This window comes from Maylandia zebra, linkage group LG10, assembly GCF_041146795.1.
Source record: "Maylandia zebra isolate NMK-2024a linkage group LG10, Mzebra_GT3a, whole genome shotgun sequence".
NCBI lineage: Eukaryota > Metazoa > Chordata > Actinopteri > Cichliformes > Cichlidae > Maylandia > Maylandia zebra.
The window spans coordinates 847,709-866,613 of NC_135176.1; the positions used below are offsets into that span (position 1 = coordinate 847,709).

At 40.6% G+C, this 18,905-nt stretch overlaps 1 protein-coding gene across 14 annotated transcripts in view; it reads right to left on the reverse strand.

Moving 5' to 3' along the window:
• The window catches only part of dlg2 (discs, large homolog 2 (Drosophila)), a 174,324-nt gene that overhangs the window by 121,322 nt on the left and 34,097 nt on the right, over nucleotides 1-18,905 (reverse strand). For 8 of the 14 annotated variants that reach the window (XM_004561691.2, XM_004561695.2, XM_004561693.2 and 5 more), the window contains 2 exons: nucleotides 12,748-12,884; nucleotides 2,277-2,345 (listed from right to left, as the gene is read on the reverse strand). The exons of 1 other annotated variant lie outside the window; for it this stretch is intronic. In XM_004561691.2, coding sequence (XP_004561748.1) covers nucleotides 2,277-2,345; nucleotides 12,748-12,884 — 206 coding nt within the window. Of the gene's footprint in view, nucleotides 1-1,154; nucleotides 1,332-2,276; nucleotides 2,346-12,747; nucleotides 12,885-14,743; nucleotides 14,772-18,905 lie in introns of those variants that run through there. 5 more of the 14 variants (XM_012921996.2, XM_076888855.1, XM_004561694.2 and 2 more) reach the window with 5 other exon arrangements.

Sequence of the window (18,905 nt, forward strand, 5' to 3'; positions counted from 1 at the left end):
GAAACTAGAACTCCCTGATCGCTGTTGTGCTCATTCACTGTACTGTTGTGGGGATCCTTCATGATCTTGATTAATCTGCCTTTTCTTAGCAATTTATTTGTGCTGCCAGGTGATCATAGAGTGCCACGAGGTTCTTCAGCCACTAGGCGAGGATCACGTCATGGCTCTTCCTTTAGGAGGTTGCTGTAGTCCGCTGTCAGGTTCACATTCTGTGTATTGTGTGACGCCTCTGCTTATATATTATATATTATCTTATATATAGCACTTTTCTACAATTCTGGAGCACTCAGTGCTTTATACAACATGCCACATTCACCCATTCACAGTCAGTCACACAAGCACTTTTTTGTACGCTTTTAAATAATTCCTAACTACCATTCACACACATTCATATTGATGGATGCATCTATTTAGTGTTCTAAGGAAGGAACAGTGAGGAATTAGTGACAGGGTCATGAGAGGCCAAGTCTCACTGATTCACGTGGTGACCGAAGGCTGGTCCATCTGACCTGATCCAACAGACAAGCTACTGTAGCTCAAACTGCTAAAAAGGGTCAGGAATGGTTTGAGGACCATAACTGGTTATATAAAACAGTCTAATCAAACATCTGTTGTATTTGCTGCACAAATAAATTCGATTCATGGAGGTCCCACCTCACAACCTTCAGGACTTAAAGGATGTGTTGTTATCAGATCAGTATCCTCCAACAGGCAGCAGCAACGGCATTAAGCTATAATCCAAAGAAGCAGCATGCTGTGTTGGAGCATGCAAGTGTTCAGTCTAGGCAACAATTAGAGCACAATAAGACATGCTCACACTGCTGAAAAAACACAGACAAACTCACACATCAAAGTTATTTTCATCAGTTAATTTTTCTTTGTCATAAACTCCAAATTTCTGTATATTTTCTTTTGTTGTTTGTATTCGAATCTTTTGTGCTGGTTACGATGGTGGTAAGCTCCCATGGTTACACGTACATCATTACTAACTCAGCATCTATCGTACTATATAACTGTGCGGAAGAAAGTGTAGTTCTAGTCCGTTCTAGTCAGTCTAGCACTATAACACAGACCTTTAACCCTTCCCATGTGATCCATCTCCCACTTATGAGAACCTGAACTGCTCATTTCCTCCACATCAGCTGTCACGGTACCTGTTTGCTGGAGTCATGCTGCAGAAGAGGCGTGTTGCAGATTTTGACCTTGATTACTGCCTTCATTAGTGTTTGAAGCAGCACCCCTCCAGTCCCAGTTGCTTCTTGCTCTTACTGAAGACATTTGCAAGCACAAACTGTCTTTGCCAGAATGACAGAGCTAATCTTTTCAGGCGATGTGGCTCAGGTAGCTTTGACTTATTGCATTACAGAGCAGGAATGCTTTAACCTCCTTTGTTAGAGCTGCCACTTGTTGTATGCAACAACACTGACAGTGCAAGCTATTTGCATGACGGATTTACTGAAGAATCCACTGTACACTTTGCATGTCCTATACAAATGAACACAAAACATTTTCTTCTGAAATGCAATAATGGGTTTCATGACTGTAGTCTCGATGGCTATAGACAACTTCTACTTGGCTCCATTTTAATTTACAATGAATAAAGGAGAATGAAATTCACTAAGATTTATGTTATGAGTACAAAACTACGGATCGATACAGACAAACACGGAGTGAACAGTATTGCTGTCCCATTGATTTAAAACTGGACGTTTTACAGACATTTAGTTTCTTAAATCAGACTCTCTGATCATACTCTGTCATACTATGATCATGTCAGAGAGCCTAATTTGCACAGGAAAGATTTAATTTCCATTCAAACAAATAAACTCTCAGGTTCTTAATCATGTTCAGTTAGTACTGCTTAGCAAACTAACACTGTCATCTTCAGACAGGCCAGTCCCTGCTCTGAGACCCTAACAAAAAGCTTGGCTAACGTCATTCCAGCCCAGTTTGTACCACTAACATATTATTACCACAGCAGTTGTTATTCTGGTGCCAAGCACTAATCTTGTTTACATTTCGAGCTTACTGTTACTGGGATTATGCAGCACCAGATTCCTCCAGCTGCTTCTTAAGGAACCAAGTGCTGTGCTGGGCTGCAGTGTTCTGCCATGCTATGACTGTTGATGAGTGTACAAGTTTGAATGCAGAACTAAATCAACTAAAATGGATGCTGCTAGCAGAGGCACAAGGCACTTGTTGTGATGTACACAAGATCCCACTAATCTACTGCAAGCCATACACTACTGCTACACTGCAAACATACAGAAACTCACCTCAGGGGTGTTTGCACTGCACTCTGCTTGCGCTCTCCCACTGGGCTCTGAGCTGCTGTGCTCCCTCTGCTGGGAACAACAAACAGGTGCATAAGCCACTCAGCTCTGATAATGACTGGTGTTGTTCTTAGAAATGCCTAGCTGAAGTATACACATGCAACAAAGAACACTGTGTATGTATATTGTGAAATAATAATATAATATGGAGGTTTTTGAAGTGTTGACTAGCTGGTAACTGCACAACAGTAACAGGATGCAGTTGTAAGAGTTATGCAAGATCTGGCAACGATAAGTAGATGAAGTGATCATACGCTGGTCAGACTGTCTCCAATTAGAAGCTCAAATAGTCTAAGCCTAAAAATAAAACCTCTTTATACCATCCTGCTTCTAACAGCAATACCTTTAACTTTTCATGTAGAATCATTTAGTTATTTTTTATTACATAATTTATGTTTATTCATTAAGTTAAGTATTATTTAGCTATGAATTGTTATTATGTAGTATTATTTATGTAATATTAAGACAAAAACAGATGATGGATCTCGCTCACAAGATACTAATTTGACAGAACACTGCATAAACTAGAGGAGGATTAGGACACCATCAGAATTCAAACCAATTAACTGAGTCAATCTATACTATACTCATTCAGCTATTATTTTAGCTAATGTGGCCGCCCTCTGTGGTTATTACTGGACATAATAACTACCAACAAATCTGCCAAAACAAAAGTAGGAAAAACAAAATGCTGCTACGAACAGAGCTGATTCAACTATGATTACAATGAGTGACATTTTTAACATAAAGTTGTTAGATGATATATTACCTGCTTTTTTGTATACAAATGTTACCAAATGAACATGCAGCTGAGAAATAAAATCAAACACATCACTGTAATGTAGAATATATGTAGAAAGTTCAGGAAGTGAAAAAACATAATTCACATAATTCTTCCATTAACATGAAAAAAAAACATTATTATTATTATTGTTCATGATTCAGCACATATCAAACATGCAGGGCTGCATGCTGTGGTGGACTCTTATGCATAAGGGAACAGCCAGAATATTTGCATATATGTATATATATTACTATTTCGTCATTGTTTCACCTACTTCAGCAAAAGAATTTGTCTAATATGGAATAAATAAATCATTTCTCATTCCTAAAATGTCCTAAGAGGAATGTGCAATGCTTTGCATCAGGACTGCACACATGATCCCATGAGTTATGGTCTTGGTTTTCTGTGAAGTATTTCAGTTTTGTTCCCTGATTTGATTTAAATAAGATTCTTTCTTGTATTTACATTTTGCTTCTTTCTCACATGTTCCTTTGCCTTTGTGTTGAAAGAGCCAGATTGGCAGATAAGATTAACTCAGCAGGTGATTTAACTCTTGCTTCTACTTAAAATTAGGCTTAGAGCAGCAGTTTTCTGTGGGAATATATTTGTCACAGTCCTGGGTTGGTGACCCAGTGTTTTTGGTTTCTGTACTTTTACTTTTGATGTTATTATGAGTATGACTGTTTGTTTTGGTTTCTGTCCTAGTATTTCTAGCTTCCTAGTTTGCCAGTACTTCCTGAGTTCTTGTTTTCAGGTTCTGTTATTTGGTTTCCCCCTCATAAGACTGGCTACGAAATGGAGCAACTGGAAGCCACCTCCTCTACGTGGATGACGACAAGCCAAGAGTGAACGAGACATCGATTCACTGATCCACACCACCAGGATATACAGCAATGACATCGGAATAATGTTCGGACTGGAGAAGTGTAGTCGGATGGTAACGAAGAGAGGGAAGGTAGTCAGAACTGAAGGGATCGAACTACCAGAAGGCAGCATTGCAGACATAGAGGTTAGCTTCAAGTACCTGGGGATCCCACGGGCAAATGGGAACCATGAAGAGGCCGCTAGGAAAGCTGCAACCACCAAGTACCTGCAGAGGGTCAGGCAAGTCCTGAGGAGTCAGCTGAACGGTAAGAACAAGATCCGGGCCATCAACACGTACGCCCTGCCCGTGATCAGGTACCCTGCTGGGATACTCAGCTGGCCAAAGGAGGAGATAGAAGCCACTGACATAAAGACAAGGAAGCTCCTGACCATGCATGGAGGGTTTCACCCCAAGTCCAGCACCCTGAGGCTGTACGCTAAGCGGAAGGAAGGGGGCCGTGGACTGGTGAGTGTCAGCACCACAGTCCAGGATGAGACAACGAACATCCACAGTTACATCAGAACGGTGGCCCCAACTGACCACATGCTCAGTGAATACCTCGGCCAGCAGAAACCCAACAAAGAAGAGGAAGAGAACGAACCATCATGGCAGGACAGGCCCCTGCACGGTATGTACCACCGGCAGATAGAGGAGGTGGCTGATATCCAGAAGTCCTACCAGTGGCTGGACAAAGCTGGACTGAAAGACAGCACAGAGGCACTAATCATGGCAGCACAGGAACAAGCTCTGAGCACAAGATCCATAGAGGCTGGGGTCTATCACACCAGGCAAGACTCCAGGTGCAGGCTGTGTAAAGATGCCCCAGAGACAATCCAGCACATAACAGCAGGGTGCAAGATGCTAGCAGGCAGGGAATACATGGAACGCCATAACCAAGTGGCCGGCATAGTGTACAGGAACATCTGTGCCGAGTATAACCTGGAAGTCCCGAGGTCAAAATGGGAGATGTCCCCAAGGGTGGTGGAGAATGACCGAGCTAAGATCCTGTGGGACTTCCAGATACAGACGGACAAAATGGTGGTGGCTAACCAACCGGACATAGTGGTGGTAGACAAACAGAAGAAGACGGCCGTAGTGATCGATGTAGTGAATGACAGCAACATCAGGAAGAAGGAACACGAGAACCTTGAGAAGTACCAAGGGCTCAGAGAACAGCTGGAGCAGATGTGGAGGGTGAAGGTAACAGTGGTCCCCGTGGTAATCGGAGCACTCGGTGCTATATATATGAGATAGATGAACATCTTTGGACCCCATAATTTAATTGGATAAAGCCATCTGGCATCTCGTTAGTTCTTAGTACATTTGCCTAATCCATCTGATTGTGGCTGTCACGGTTCTGGGTCCATTGGACCCAGTATTTTGAGTTTATTATGTTTTGGTGTATTTTTGCATTATGGATTGTTTTCTGATGTTCTGGTGCTTTGTTTATTATTATCATTATAGATCTGTTTCTGTTATTCTTGGTGAGGGATCAGTTCTTAGGTTTTGGGTTCTCATTGCAGTTTCTGTTCAGTGTCTAGTCTGTCTCTCAGTGTCATGTCTGCATCTGGTTTAGTAATTCTTGTTTCCTGTCTTATTGTGAAAGTCTTTGTCTTATGTTAGTGTGTGCAGCTTAGCTCCCCCGTCTCGTTAGCCCTGATCTCCCCCAGCTGTGACTCCCTTCTGTTGCCCATTCCCTCATTACTACCCTGTGTATTTAAGCCCTGTGTTTTCCATGCTCGGTGTCGCGTCGTACCCTCAGATCCTGCCTGTGTGTTCCAGTTAGTGTTTTCATGTTTGGTTTCTGTTTTGTTGGTGCCAGCAATAAAGCTGAGGTTTTCAGTTATATTTCCGTCTCAGAGTCCTGCACTTGGATCCACATCTCCACCTCCCCGCACACAGAGCCCTGACAGTGGCAGCAAAACAGGATATATAACAGTGTACTGACAGCCTCATGGAGGGATCATCAGTCTATGAGGACTAATCCTCTTTAGTTATCTCTATCATGACAGTACTAGATGACGTTAGTAAAGTGGTTCAGCAGATCGTGCTGTTACAGAGAGATTATTTTCAGTCTCTTTGGAACTATATAAACGATAACGCACGCACATGACGCTGTAGGTTGAGTTGTTACTACAAAGAACAGGCTATGACTACCTCTACAAGTTTAACTACATCTATTAGTAGTAGTAGTAGTTTTATTGTTATTAATATTATGAGTCGAATATCAAACTGGTTAGTCCCCTTTTAATTTAAACATGCAATGAGCACAGAAACATAAAGCCTTGATGCCCACAGACCAGTTCTACACTTTTTCTAAATAATACAAGAATAATATAATATAGTTCTGACAACAATCAATCAACCACATATACTCTTTTTTTATAAGGGACCAACAATGACACCTCATTTGTATAGGTAAGCATACTTGTTACTCGTGGATCATGAATGGACAAGATAACATTTTGATATTCACAGAAACAGCATTTTATTGTTCTCTAAAACTGGCAGTGTCATGGCACTGGATCTGTGACCCAGTGTTGATGTGTTTTTGGGTTTTTTCTTATATTCTTTGATTTTGTATCATTTGTGGTTTTGGTTCTTGAATTGTGTGGGCTCATGCAATATTTATAGTTTCTATAATAAAATAAGATAAACCTTTAATAGTCCCACTCGTAGGAAATTTGTTTGGTCATGGCAGAAAGTGGACAGTACGAAGTTAAGAGCAGCAAAAATTAAGAAAAACAAAAGAATAGAAAAAGATAAAATAGAATAACATACTATAAACAAAAAGAAGACATCACTAGAAAAAAATAGAATAAAATACTATGTTGGATCAGAAAAATTGCACTTAATAATATTGCACTTATGGGAAACTAATATTGTTTCTTCCTCAGTCTCAGTGTTAAGCTCGAGTGGCTTCGTCCTCGTCTCCGTACTTGACTTCCTTTTTTAAATTTTGATAGTCCCGTGTCCTGTGTTAGTGTATTCAATTTTGCTTCCTTCCTGTCTTATTATATCAGATTAGGTCCAGCGGTATTCCCTCCTGTTGTACATTCCCACGTGAGCTGTGCGTTTTTCTGTTAGTTCAATGTTCTCCAGTCATGTCAAGTCTCGTCAGGTCATAAGTTGCCAAGTTGGGAGATCCTTAGTTCTAATTTATCTTCGTTTGTTTCCTTAGTGTTCATGTACTTTGTTTGTAATTTGTTTTGTCAGGTATTGAAGGTGCTGCTCTAAGTTTTTGTCTCAGAGTCCTGCTTTTGGGTCCAACCTCTTCCTGCCACACAGCTCACCGTGACAGAAGAACACGACCTCGCTATGGACCCAGCGGACTAAGCCTTGCTTGAGTGCTACAAAGAAAGGATTTTGATCTCCGAGATCTTCAGCCACGCGCTCAAGGCTCCCAATGTGAGGACCATGGGAATTATGGTAAACATGGCCGATGCTCTTCTGAGGAGGAATACCCACCTCTCCCCACGCAAACCAAAGCCCGGACAGTCCTGATCCTCAAGGATAGCCAGAAGGGACCGGTCCCGTCCAACAACCGACCAATAACCTGCCTCAGTACCGCATGGATGCTCCTGTCAGGCATCATAGCGGCTGACATGAACAGGCACATGAGCGGGGCACACAAAGGGATTAGCAAAAATACAAGAGGCGCAAAACACCAGCTACTGGTAGACCGAGCAGCCAGCCGAGACTGCAAGACTAGGCTGACCAACCTGTGCACTGCATGGATTGATTACAAGAAGGCCTATGACTCAAAGTCCCACACCTGAACGAGCCTTCGAGAGGGGCGAGAAGGGAATTATATATAGCCCTGTACCAACGCAGAGCAGCTATCTGAACGCTACTCCAACAGAGGTCGATTATCTTGTTAATAATTTCACCTCCTCACTACGTACGACTCTGGATACTGTAGCTCCAGTGAAAACTAAGGTCTCTAATCAGAAGTACCTGACTCCGTGGTATAATTCTCAAACACGTAGCCTAAAGCAGATGACTCGTAATCTGGAGAGGAAATGGCGTGTCACAAATTTAGAGGATCATCATTTAGCCTGGAGAAATAGTTTGCTGCTTTATAAGAAAGCCCTCCACAAAGCCAGAACATCTTACTCTTCATCACTGATTGAAGAAAATAAGAACAACCCCAGGTTTCTCTTCAGCTCTGTAGCCAGGCTGACAAACAGTCAGAGCTCTGTTGAGCCAACAATCCCTTTAACGTTAACTAGTAATGACTTCATGAACTTCTTCACAAATAACATTTTTATCATTAGAGGAAAAATTACCAGTAATCATCCCACAGATGTAATATTATCTACAGTTACTCTTAGTACCATTGATGTTAAGTTAGACTCTTGTATAGGAATTTCCTTTACTTATGTATTAATCACATTATTTTGTTGTATAATGCCTTGGTGCCACTGGATTTTAACAAGTCTCACACTCATACAGTAAGACAAATGGTGGGGGTGTAGCAAGGAAATTGGGGGAAGCAGACGACTCCACAGGAAGACTCTTTTGTCTCTTTGAGGACTCTGCGAGGTAGCAAGGGAGTGTGAACCTTAAGGTGTGAAACAGCTGTGTACTGCCTTTTGTTCCTGGAGAAGGTATTTAACTGAGAGCCATGCTAGGCTCAGACTCTGCTGACCATCTGCCCCGCGGTCATGTAGGCTCTCCACAAGCTGGGTTGTCTGTGCTTTGTGTTTTTTGTTTAAAGAATGTTAGCTACCGCTCACCGCTCGTCTGCAGGCTTTATTTAATGGAAAACTTCCACAACACTCTTTTTCTGCAATTGATCTTTCTGAGTTAACTTCAATAATTACTTCCTCCAAACCATCAACGTGTCTTTTAGACCCCATTCCTACAAAACTGCTCAAAGAAGTCCTGCCATTAATTAATGCTTCGATCTTAAATATGATCAACCTATCTCTAATAATCAGCTATGTACCACAGGCCTTCAAGCTGGCTGTAGTTAAACCTTTACTCAAAAAGCATCTCTAGACCCAGCAGTCTTAGCTAATTATAGGCCAATCTCCAACCTTCCTTTATATCAAACATCCTTGAAAGAGTAGTTGTCAAACAGCTAACAGATCATCTGCAGAGGAATGGCTTATTTGAAGAGTTTCAGTCAGGTTTCAGAGCTCAGCACAGCACAGAAACAGCTGAAAAGCCTAGAAATATGGTATCTAAGCAGATTCTTACTCTGGATGGCATTACCTTGGCCTCCAGTAACGCTGTGAGGAACCTTGGAGTCATTTTTGACCAGGACATGTCCTTCAACGCACATATTAAACAAATATGTAAGACTGCGTTCTTCCATTTGTGCAACATCTCTAAAGTTAGAAATATCCTGTCTCAGAGTGACGCTGAAAAACTAGTTCATGCATTTATTACTTCCAGGCTGGACGACTGTAATTCATTATTATCAGGAAGTCCTAAAAACTCCCTGAAAAGCCTTCAGCTAATCCAAAATGCTGCAGCAAGAGTCCTGACAGGTAGAGCAGGGCGATATGGCCAAAAATATTTATCACGATATATATTTGAAAATTTGCGATAACGATATAACTGACGATATAATTGATGCGAGACAAAATACAACTCCACAACATTACTAGTGCAAAAAGACAACCTTCCATTTATTTTTACTTAAACAAGAAGCTGGTTTTTATGTACATTAAAGCTTTATAAAAATGTAACAGTGCAAATGCAACTTCCTTGCTGAAAGTTTAACCAAAAGGCATTTCCAGCAGAAATGGGCTGACATATCCTGAGCATAACCATGTATAATATCCACTGAAGTTAAAAAGAGGTGCTTTGCAATATTAAACTGCAGTGTGCAGTACACATTTTTCGGACCATAAGGTGCACGGGATTATAAGGCACATTAAGCGAAACAAAGCAGTCAGATAAATCAAACTTTATTAAACTCATTCTTCTTGCTTCCTCCACTTCTGTACCATTGATTCATTAATGTTGAATTCTCTGGCAGCTGCTCTATTCCCATGTTGTTGCAGTATATTAATGACTAACCTCGTATTGTGGATGGATTATCTCAGTTGTTCTCCTGACTGAAGTTTGGTCCGTTTACAGCATCCTGTCATGCGATTGCATTTGTCCCTAACCACCAGGAACCCTCACGTTAACTTTTATAAGTGGAAAAGTGTTAGTGTTTGTCCTCCAGCTTCACTATGTTATGCTAACATAGCTGTGTCACTAGCGATCACGTAGCACATCATTATATACCAGCTAGCCCAACTTCAGTAACCCTACAAACATCACTGTTGTTTAGTTTCCTGTCTTCATTTATGTTGGAAGTGATAGCAGAGCTGTACGTTTGATTTTTTTCAGAAATCTCTCCGTCAGAACATGCTATATCATGCTTAGGTAACTAGCGAAACTAGCGAGCTAACTTCCGCTAGCTTCCTGCTAACTTCTAACTCCGTTAAATGTAATAACTTTTGTTTTCATGGATGCCTGGAAGCTAAACTTTATAGTTACACCTGGTAAAGCAGCAATGCTGATCGTTTTATTAAAGATGAAAGAATTTAGACAGTTTTTAACTCTAAGTGATGCTGCAGTGTTGTTTGACCTGAAGCATATGGAGTTTAGGACCCAGATTACTCCCAGATTTAAGAGCATCTTAGTCCGACAAATACGACAATAACGACGGCCGCTTGCATGTTCTGCAAAAAATGTGCTTTGTTGTGTATCTGACGGACAAACACCAAACCAGTTCCACATCACGGAAGTTGCACCATTTTTACAAACCAATTCTGGTTCATCTGTTTCACTCAACAATCGGCCATGTGCGTATGAAAACAAAGGCACTGCGCATGCGCGTTTTACTCATATTCTATCGCGATATTTCATTTTCCTATCGTTGCCTAACATTATACCGGTATTACCGTGAACGGTATAATGTGGCCCAGCCCTACTGACAGGGACTAGAAAGAGAGAGTAGATTTCTCCTGTTTTGGCTTCCCTTCATTGGCTTCCTGTTAAATCCAGAATTCAAAATCCTGTTCCTCACACAGCCTGGTTCTGGCATCTTCCTGTTAAAAGGGAGTTTTTCCTTCCCATTATCGCCTAAGTGCTTGCTCATAAGGGGCTATATGGTTGTTGGGTTTTTCGCTGTATGTATTATTGTAGGGTCTACCTTACAATATAAAACATTATATAAATAAAATCAAATTGAATTAACATTACAGGGTGCTATATAAAATGCACAAACAACTGAAGGAGGAGCATATGAATCCTGCTTCCAGGTCCAAACTGCTCGTGGAGATATCATCTGAATTTCAGGAGCGGGACCACTCCTCCTTCACGCCCCCTCCGGCTTCAGCCTATAAAATCCCCCCTTCTCCAATACCTGCTGTTCTCCCTAGCGAGCTAACTTCCTGCTAACTTCTAACTTTGTTAAATTTAATAAATCCTGTTCTCATGGATACCTGGATGTTAAACTTAATTGTTACACCTGGTAAAGCAGCAACACTGATGATTTTATTACAGATGAAAGAATTTAGACAGTTTGTAACTCTCAGTGATGCCACAGTGTTCGTTTGACTTTGGGACCTGAAGGGGAGTTTGGACCTGGAAACGGCTAATGTCGTCAGACTTAAAGACCAGATTGTCACAGACATAGTATAAAAGATTGACATAGCTTCCACAGTTTGGCCAATCAGTGGTGTCACTCAATGAGTCATAAAAGCCTCTCCTTCACGAAAATCAAAATCACCATTTTTGAAACTTTGCAACGAGAGAAATAACTACACAAAGAACAATACGCTGGTCTCTGAGTCTGACAAAAAGCTGTACACAGACCATTGCCTTCACGTGCTCCTTTGTTATAGTGTTGTGTTGCATATAAATTACATCGCAATAACATGTAAAGACTCTGGGCCATTTTGTTATAATGACCCAATGCACACTAGGTGGTATTGAATTGTAATGGAAAATGACGTAGTCGAGTTGAGCTGAGTAGGTACTAGTGGAAAAGGGCTAATTGAAGTCTATGGGAAACAGGCCTCTGTGCTGAACCTGTAAACACTTCCCAGCTGAGTTTACAGGCTGTCTCTCATTTTAGGTCATACTAAATACAACATTACGTTCGCTGTGTAAATTTTGGTCATTTGTGTGTGAGAAAGGAGGGTGCAGGGTGTGTCCAGTTTCTCAGTCAGATGCACCCCTCCCTCATCGCGTCCAATTTCAAAACACCAAGATGCCTGCAGCAAAAACGCTTCATAATGGGTTTTCACAAACCAGTGGATGTCAAGGTAGCTATATCCATTTTCGATACTTTCAGTGGTCAAAGTAACTTATCTAGAAAGCTAAACAACACTTTTTACACCGAGTAGTCATGCCTTTACTTTATGGTGCAAATGGTGCAGGTGCTAAAAAATACCCCATGTTCTCCTCAACACATTTGCTCACACTTTGCAGGGTACTTGAATTAAGGTATAGTTCCAGTAAAGCACAACAAATATAGAATTAGCAGCTCAGATTATCACATTCAGCTGAATAGCACACTGATTGTCAAGAGTCAGATTCAGATGACTGATCACCAGAAACTACATCTCCCTACACCTGCTCATGGCTCTCTTAAAAGGGTTTTTATCCCCACACTCAGCATGCTATTGCTGTTAATGCTTCACCGCTCAGCCTTTGTCTGTTTTACTTTCCAAAAGGCTTTAGCAGGCAGACACCCTTGTCATAAAAAGGTAATTCACTATCTATAGGGCTGATACAGTGTGTCAGACACTCACCTGCTCTACTGGACAGGTAGAGTTTGGTACAGAAAGACTTTTCTCCCACTTGTCCGCCATGTGGTTGAGTTCCTCTAGCTTTTGCTTGGAGCTTTTCTGTGTGTTTAATAGAGTCACTTCATAGAACCCCTGGATATCTGTGAACATACACATGTTAAATGATGTAGGGGCTGTTGACAGTTGATTGGCTTAAGTGGATGGTAGATATGTCAAATGGTGAATGGGCTGATTCTTATACAGCACTTTTCTACTCTCCCGGAGCACTCAAAGATCTTTACACAGCCTCATTCACCCATTATTCACACCATTAATACAAACAGTTCTTTTTCTAAGTGCTTTCTATCTGACATTCACACACATGGATCCACGTGGATGGATGCATCAGAGAGCAAGTTGAGGTCAACAAACAACCTTGAGTCCGCAGCTTGGACCTTTCTGTCAGAGCTGCAGACTAAAGGTTGTTTTTGGTAGTGTTTGAGTGTTAATAAAATTATCTTTAAAACTGCAAAACCCAGGAAGAAAATGTCCACAGAAAATATGTGGTCTTATCTGACCGGGCAGGTAGCTGCACTTGTGCAAATATATCCTGGTATTTTGCATGAATGTCAGTTTGAGTAACTGCAATACTTTCACTGCATTCTGTAGCTATGAACTGAACATCTGTTAGGTTGTCTTTACAACATATAATATAAAGCATTTGCATTTTGTGACTCAAGTGAACTTTTTAATATTCGGTTAAAGTGTAAGTAAGTAAAATTGATTTATATAGCACTTTCCACAGATAGAAATCACAATGTGCTTCACAATAAAACAATAAAACCAGAAATATAAATAAAATAATATGAAACAATGAAAAGCTTGTTTGTATAGAAATGTCAGCTGCTTTTCAAAGGAGTCAGTCTAGACAGCGTAAAGACAATGGAAGAGAGTTCCACAGCCTTGGTGCCTGAAAAACCCGATCCCGATGAGTGTTTTTATTTTCAAAGTGCAGGAACATTTTTTGAATGGCCAGCCATGTTTTACTAAAGAATCAAAGCCGTGGCAAGTGATCTGGCACTATGGCCTTTTACATTTACATTTAAATGGATATTAATAAAAAGAATGCATTAGTATTCACAACCAGACACTAAATAATGTTTCTGCCCCAATCATGTAACAATGTTTCCATGCATTTCTGTATTTAGAAATAATAAATCAACTTTTTTAGCCCATTAAGAAATTAATGGACTAAAAACTTTCTAGATGTATATTTTGAAATACACTAAGAACAGTCACAGTTCAATTTTTTATCATTCAAATTAAAGCAGGCTTTTACAGAAGCAGATGAATGCAGGGAAATTTATGCAAATCCCCCAAAGCTCTTGAAATAGTGTGGTGAGTAAATGTGTAAGTCTCTATGAACCAGTTATTATTTGTCACTCAATTATTTTGAGAGAATCAAGATTCAGAAATATACTGTATGTCAACTATGCATGTGTTAGGGTTTGTTAGGGTTTTCAGACATTTAAAGAATGTGTTTTTTGTGTGTACCTCAATGTTAATTCAACAAGTTCTGAGATAAACGCTCTCCTTCATATAATCCAGTGCATTTCAAAACTATCCACTGTTACCATGGTAACAGAACATTGTAACATGTTATTCATTTAACCTCCTAAGACCCGAACTCTTCCACGGCAGCATTTTTAATTTCCTTTTGGGCTGATTGGGACCTGATAAATGTAAAAACAAAGAATTACGTGATTTTTTTTTTTTTTTTACCTAATTTTTGTTCTAAGAAAAATGAGAGCCACATCTGAGGATATTCGTTTAAAATTTTGATAGAACAGTAGCAGTATAATGTCCTCGTAAGTGGATATCAGACCCTTGTGGAGCAACATTGAGTATTTTGGTCTAAATAACCCAAAATGTGATGTCCCCATATGTGGACGCCAGGTCCTAGTAGGTTAAAAAAGCAACCACAGCCTCAGTTTTACCAAAAGTAGCAAAAATAACTCACAGTGCAGTGAAACCTCCCGGTTCTCCCCTCATGTTGCAGCACTGCTGTCTCATGAAACAGTGTTGCTGTGCTGCGAGAGGACCAGATGCCAAGCTAACAGCATGCCTAATCCTCAGACACAGAAGCTCCCTGTTCTCTTCAATACAATGACCTTACACCCCACATAGCTGATTTCTAATTCAGCTCTCATCTGAATAATGCTCATAACGCATTTAGCAGTTATTTTCAACTCTCCCGTTAATGCTCAAACCTACATTTTTTCAAATGGCTAAGTGTAAAAATTGCATCACTAAATGACTGGCACAAGACTGTCTAAGAGTTATTTAAAATGGAAAAGATTACCATCTCTAACAGATTTCAAACAAATTTGTTGAGATTTGGGATAAATGGAAACATTACATTTTGTCAAGACGATCTATATGGTTGTGATGATGAATTGGTTCTTGTGGGGGGAGTTGGCAGACAGTACCAGAAGAAGATGCTTTAAGTGCATGTGATTATGCATAGCAGATGTTGACAGATGTTTTATATCTCTGCCTCTGCTGATTTGACTTTTTGCAAACATTACATATTACTTTGGTTTTGTCTGCAGCACTGAGTGTAAAATGCTTCCACACAGAACTTGAGTTTTTTGGCCGGTGGAGGACCAAGAGGTGCTCAGCAGCAGCTACACTCTTTTCTATTTGGTTGCCCAAATCCATGTGGGGAGTTTCAGCTAAGTTAATGAGTGACGGGAAGCTACGCTAAGGTTAACTGGCCTACGTCTTGCTGTCTGCAAAAGACAGAGTAACTTAAACGTACCATATAACTCACACAAGTGCATACAATTCGACACAACTACACAAGCATTGTTTTAACCTTTTTAACCGAGCGTTAACATTACTCTGTCAACAGCCTATTGTCTAAATGACCAAGCTAACAGAGCTCCGTAAACAGAGCGAACATGAGAGACCCGACTGCAGACGTCAATAACGCAGCGTAATGGAAAAATCTCCCGATCTTCGCAAAAGTTATAAACTGCCTCCGGAACCCAGTTAAGGTACAAAAAAAATCTATTCAACAAAAATAATGATGCAGTTCAGTCTTTTTTGGCTCAGCCGAGCCTCTCTGCAGCCAGCTGTGTCAGTCACGTCACTCACTCATCCATGCTCAAATTTTTTTACGTGCGCTCAGAATAGTGGCACAAAAATAACGCCATACATTTGCCGTTAGTAATTTCATAATTCTAGGAATCGTCTAGTTTGCTGACACTGATCATGTTGGCACTCTGCTTGCGTTACAACAACGGTCATTTTTAAATGTTTTTTTATCGTGATGTGTCTGTTTACTGGCCCTGGTTTAAGCGGAGCTGGATTAAGGGCTTCTGTGGGCGACATGACAAAAAATACACATTTTGCATTAGAATATGATTTTTTGTTGGCATCAGAGACTGAAAGTAACAAAGTACAAATACTTCATTACTTAAGTAGAATTTTCTGGTATCTGTACTTTACCGCTGTACTTTTTTGTGCCTACTTTATACTTCTGCTTCTTACATTTTAGCACGAGTATCTGCACTTTGTACTCCCTACATTTTCAAATCAGGGTCATTACACTATACCCCCCCCCCCGCTGCTTTGCAAGATTACTTTAAACTTTTGTACAGTACAAAATACTGTACTTCTTACTTCCACTTGAGTAAAAAGTTGAGTGAATACTTCTACTTTTAGTCGAGTATTTTTAAACAGTGGTATCTAAACTTTAGTAAGGAATGTGTGGACTTTTGACACCTCTGGTTGGCATTTAGTGGTCAGTTTAAAACGCATTTGTTTTTTGCTTGTTATCGAACAAATTCACTTCACTACTTTTCACCTTCAGTAACATCAATGCACATTGTTCCATTCACTGCATTTGGGACTTTATTCATGTCTTTCATTCCACCTGCATCAACATTGAAAAGTTCGTCAGAAAGCGATTTATATATTTATAAATACTAATATTCTCTATTCTATGCTCTACTGCTTTTTTATTGCCCAGATTTGAGTTAGCCTTTGTTAAATTGTCTGTTATATGTCAATAGATATGTATGTTACAAAAAACAGAGTGTCTGGTAAATTATGTTTTTTTTAAAGAATTGTCTCCCCAAATCTCTTACATGCCAGAGGATGTTACAATGGGTGGTGCCTGTGTAAACTGTAACTGTATTCAATAAAAAGGCTGCATGGTAGGCTGTTTATTTGAAGGAAACAGGTGAGGAGCGTTCAGCTCCAAGATCCTGGTTCCGACCAGCCTCCCTTGCTAGCAAGTAAAATCGATCAATTGCTGTTCGTCTTGCTTCGTTAACGGGAATAAGTTTCTAAACCAGCAGGGCCTGTGGAGGCGCAGACCCAACATAAAGTTATAAATATGCACTTCTTTTCAGCACTTCTGCAGTCTCTTTGTTGACTTACAAGTTGCTTTTCACATTGTACAGTTCAGTGCATTCATCAGCTAGAAAAAAGTGTGTTTTCATTAAATATATTTTTATTTCCTATTCACCACATTTCTTGACAGCTCTAGTGATCCATACCATTTTGCCTTTATTATTGAGGATGGCTTGGATGTTTTTGTTAACACGTGCAATCTGATTGTTGGATAAACTGATTACATTCTATACAACTACTTTGAACTTACATGTGGGGTTTTTTCTCTCTTACAGACAAAATGATATGCTCATCATACATCATACGGCGTGGGGATATGGCAAGGCATTTATTGTCATGTCAGCATTCTTCAATGACAAGTCAGCCACCACTATCAGGACTACTGCAATCTCCGAGGAGCCCCGCCTCCCTCCCGCTGCACTCTCCGAGGAGCCCCGCCTCCGTCCCGCTGCACTCTCCGAGGAGCCCCGCCTCCCTCCCGCTGCACTCTCCAAGTATGCCGTTATTTTTGTGCCACTATTCTGAGCGCACGTAAAAAAAAGTTTGCAGGTGCAAGTGTTGTATTTTGAGGAGAAATTTATTTTGAGCCAAGAAAAGCTGAATTTGAGTGAACAAAATTCATTGCTGCGTGCAAAAACTGTATTTCAGTGTTTGCTATTATCCACACACACACAACAGCAGCCCCTCTCGCTCAGTTTTTGCATTTACGCTTGCTCGCAATGTGTTGCTCGCGCTGTCAACATTTCTGCCCGTGCGCGCTCAACTCTTTCTGTACACCATTATATTTGTGCAACAAAACCAGCCAATCACAGACTTGCAAAGAAATCTGATTGGCTGTTCTGGTCTCCAATCAGCTCGAAATGATGAAATGCAATATCCCAGAATCCATTTCGTCCAAAACTCAAACGAGGCAGTGGCGGCGGACCACAGAGTGGCGGAGTTTGAAATATTACTCTGTCTGGGTCACAAAATAAACTTTTAAGATATTTTCATGCGAGAATGTTTCTGTGTAAACTTCTAATATCTGCTCGATTTATCAAGACATCACATATTTGCATAAGTGCTCTAACGTTTTCGGAGATGCCTGTTAGTAGTGCCTTTTCACTGTGCAATACTTTTTGTTAATATCCAACTGTGTAATAGACTCACAATACTTGAAATGTGCCGTTCCCTTGTATTCTTATTCCTATTTATTCTATTTATCCCTTTTGTATACTCTGTATTTATATATGTGTATATAGAGTATATTTCTGCTCACATTCTGCAACTTCTGTCGGTACATGGCAGCCTCGCTTCTGTCAGTCTGCTCCAGGGCAGCTGTGGCTACAACTGTAGCTGCCTCCACCAGTGTGTGAATGTGAGAGTGAATGGGTGGATGACTGGGTGTGTAAAGCGCTTTGGGGTCCCTAGGGGGGGACTAGTAAAAGCGCTATACAAATACAGGCCATTTACCATTTACCATTACTGTGCTACTGGAAACTGAATTTCCCGGACGAACCCACCCGAGGGATAAATAAAGTTTCATCTAATCTAATGTAATCTATAGGGCACTACAGGGCTTTGTATCGACCACTCCGCTGTGATATAATGAGCGGTCACGGTCACGTGGCTTTCCGTTGTCCCGGAGGTCCACCCATTTGTAGTAGTTGGGCAACAGAAGATGCCCGGGACAGTTCAGCCATAACTTTAAACTTCTTCTGCTCATACATGCCTGGGTACGATCTTGTAACCCTAAAGTGGACGCGCAACGAGATATCATA